Raw genomic sequence first — 3,250 nt, 5'->3', positions numbered from 1 at the left:
CTCTGATGACGCAAAACAGCTTTCCCCTCCCAAAAATTGCGCGGTTACCAACTCTCAAAAATGTGTGCAACGCCGTAAGTTGTATATACAGGGTGGAACCTCTCAAAGTGAATAGGGTTAAGTGCCAAACATTCCTACTATGTTTAAAATGTCTCACGTGGTTCTTAATTGCGACTCGGCACTAAATTCCATACTGCATTTCTAAGACTGTCTTAACTGTTAAAAAAAGAACGTTATTTTTTTCTTGGTTGAGATATGCTACGATAGTGTAATGGAACGGAAAATCATAATTAAGGGTGCACGACGCCGTGATTATGAATCTGGCGGCTAACACTAGCTCCTGGGACCTTCATGTTTGACTTAAACACACAAACCACTCACTCGGGCGCAGGACTCTGACTTAAACACACAAACCACTCACTCGGGCGCAGGACTCTGCAGCAGGGTGATGGATCAAGTTGACCTAGAACTACTTGTCACACTGCTCACTGATGCCCTTCTCAGCAGCTCGATGAAGCGAGTTAAAACAAATAGAAACACTGAAACACTCCCTGGTGAAAGCTTAGGAAAGTCATCAGAAGAGTATGTAATACAGTCAAGTGCACTGGGTGCTGCGATGAATATGGAACGTCCCTCACTGTGTATAGTAAGACGATTCGGAAGGCAAAAAAAGCGTCTTGGGAAAGCAAAGCAATTGATTCAGAATGTTTTAAATTATATACAGGCTCTGAAGGATTCCATCTGGAGGATTTAAAAAAATTTAAAAATCCAAATTATCACGTTTCCCAATCATTTGATGTATCTACTTAGAACGTGTAAAATCTGACGAAATGGCCAGTTTCGAGAAACCATGGCAACCATGGCAACACTGCAATTTCGTTTCAATTCATTAGAACTACGAAATCGATTCATTGCAACTAATGCGTGTAAACATAACCACGTGTTTACGTATGACAAAAATGGAAATAGAAGAAATTAAAAACGAAGAGGAATTAAAACCGTCCCAAAACGGTGAGGTTTTATTACCACAGATAATTAAACACAATTTCATAAAGAACAAGGAGATCCGCAATCGACAATATCAGAAATTAAAGCGAGAAAAGAAGAAGGTAAGTTGGAGGTTAGGTTTCTTCGCATTTTCACAATTATTTTCAGCTAAAAAAGAAAGAACGAGCCAAGAAGAAAGAGGAGGATGCGCCCAAGAAGGCTCCCCATACAATTGAAAGTTTAAGGGAGAAGGACGAGACGTCCGTGGGCGATTTATCAGCGGAAGAAAATGTGGCTGTCCTCGCCGACATACAACAGGACGAATTCAGCGATTATTACCAGAACACCTACGAACCGAAGGTGGTCATCACTTACTCTGACAACCCGACGAAGAAGACTCGCATATTCGGCCGCGAGCTCACCCGTATGATCCCCAACTCGAAATCCTTCTATCGCAATCGATCGAGTGTCAAAAAGATGGTCAAGAGCGCCAAGGCGGAGAACTACACCGACATCATAATCATAAATGAAAACCGCAAGCAACCCAACGGGATCCTCGTAATTCACCTGCCCGACGGGCCGACCGCCCACTTCAAGCTGAGCAACGTCCGTATCACGACGGAAATGCGCAAGACGCACAAGGCGATTACCGAGCACCGGCCCGAGGTCATCCTCAACAACTTCACCACCCGGCTCGGGCTGACGATCGGCCGAATGCTCGGCTCGCTCTTCCACTACAACCCCGAGTTCGAGGGGCAGCGCGCGGTCGCCTTCCACAATCAGCGCGATTACATCTTCTTCCGTCATTACAAGTACGATTTCGACGCAAACGGAAAGAAGGCGAAATTGAGGGAGCTCGGACCGAGGTTCACGTTGAAGCTGCGCTCGTTGCAGAGGGGCACATTCGATAGTAAGTACGGGCAGTACGAGTGGATCATTGAGGGGAGAAGGCACGCGATGGAGACGAGTCGCAGAAAGTTCTTCTTGTAAATAAATGCTTTTCACTTTACTTTATTATTAAAAGCGCATTATTATTTACTTGTGTTTTTAATCGGCAGAAATTAGTCGCGAATCTTAAAGAAAGGTCTGGTCCCTGATACTCATTTTTTTGGCTCTTGAGGTTTCTGTAAATGTTCCTCAAAACTCATTCACACTTAAAAATTAATACTTTTGAAGGGTTCTTAGACTCAAAAACTTAAAACCTTTAATGGCTCTTAAAAAGATCAGTAAAACCTAGATTTTAAAGCTTAATTTAGAAGACTGAGGATCTGAAAAAAGTTTACGAAATCCCGATTTTTTCAGACTCTTAAAAGGGCGCATGGAATCTCTTAAAGGCTCATCAACATTCCCTAAAAACTAAGGGACTTGAGGGTTGCGGAGACTGCTCAATTCATAGAAAAGACAATTGCACAGCTGCTGAGTTTCCAAAGAGTCTTGAGATTCTTGAACGTTATTGAAGGACGCCTTTTTCCTTAGAGGTTGTTACGTGAGAATCTCCGAAAAACCACAACAACCTTTAAAACCAAGATGAGATCTGCTGACACGTCGGAATTTCCGCAAAACTTCCGACTTGTCAGCGAAAACTCACACTGAGAGAAAAATCTGTTAGCAGTAATAAAAAAAATTTAATACTATATGTGACTATACAACTTGTTATTCACGATAATTAAACAGAGTTTTCTGTACCTGTTTGATTACAGTCAAATTTTAATTTTATTTGTAATTACATCAATTACCGTAGGTATTTGAAAACCTGGCACCAGACATAAACTTTCTTTAGAGACAATTAAAGGCATTTATTATGAATAATATACAGTTTAATTAGAATAAGTGTACGTTAAATAACCTTAAATAGTACACTAAATTGTTGTAAGTATATAATATATTTAGGAAGATTTAACCGCAAAATAACTGTAGGTAGCAAAGTGAGGTGTTGTAGAAACGTAGTAAATTAGAATGGTTTTTAATTGACTTACTACAGTACATCTTGTTTAATTGTGTTAAAAATCTATTCCTTAAGGGCAATTGGAATTAGTAATAACGTAATTCACAATGGTATTTATTAGAAAAAAATGAAAAACGTACATATTACACTTAAAAACAACAATCCTATACCTATCTAACAATAAAAAATGAAAATCAAATGAAAATGCCACTTAGGATACAATTAATAAATTGTGATGTAATATTCATTATTTACAATGATGCACTGATTGACATAAACAATATCTGAAAGCATAATATACTCGGTCGTGTCTGTACG

The 3,250-nt window shown here is 39.7% G+C and overlaps 1 protein-coding gene across 1 annotated transcript; it reads left to right on the top strand.

The window, feature by feature from the left end:
* The first annotated feature begins 904 nt into the window (after positions 1 to 904).
* LOC116180585 (probable ribosome production factor 1) lies at positions 905 to 1,979 on the top strand. The gene is made up of 2 exons (XM_031500660.1): positions 905 to 1,109; positions 1,156 to 1,979. The coding sequence occupies exons 1-2, from the start codon at positions 921 to 923 to the stop codon at positions 1,975 to 1,977; spliced, it is 1,011 nt and encodes a 336-aa protein (XP_031356520.1). The 5' UTR covers positions 905 to 920; the 3' UTR covers positions 1,978 to 1,979.
* Positions 1,980 to 3,250: the final 1,271 nt, after the last annotated feature.

The sequence above is a fragment of the Photinus pyralis genome, unplaced genomic scaffold (assembly GCF_008802855.1).
Source record: "Photinus pyralis isolate 1611_PpyrPB1 unplaced genomic scaffold, Ppyr1.3 Ppyr1.4_LG9, whole genome shotgun sequence".
In the NCBI taxonomy this organism is placed as follows: Eukaryota; Metazoa; Arthropoda; class Insecta; order Coleoptera; family Lampyridae; genus Photinus; species Photinus pyralis.
This window is presented reverse-complemented; position numbering and strand designations above follow the sequence as displayed.

Excerpts from the sequence above, each read along its gene's own strand:
- LOC116180585 (XM_031500660.1), top strand. The coding sequence starts at position 921 with ATGCGTGTAAACATAACCACGTGTTTACGTATGACAAAAATGGAAATA. Across the intron at positions 1,110-1,155 it reads TAAAGCGAGAAAAGAAGAAG|CTAAAAAAGAAAGAACGAGC; the intron begins GTAAGTTGGAGG and ends AATTATTTTCAG.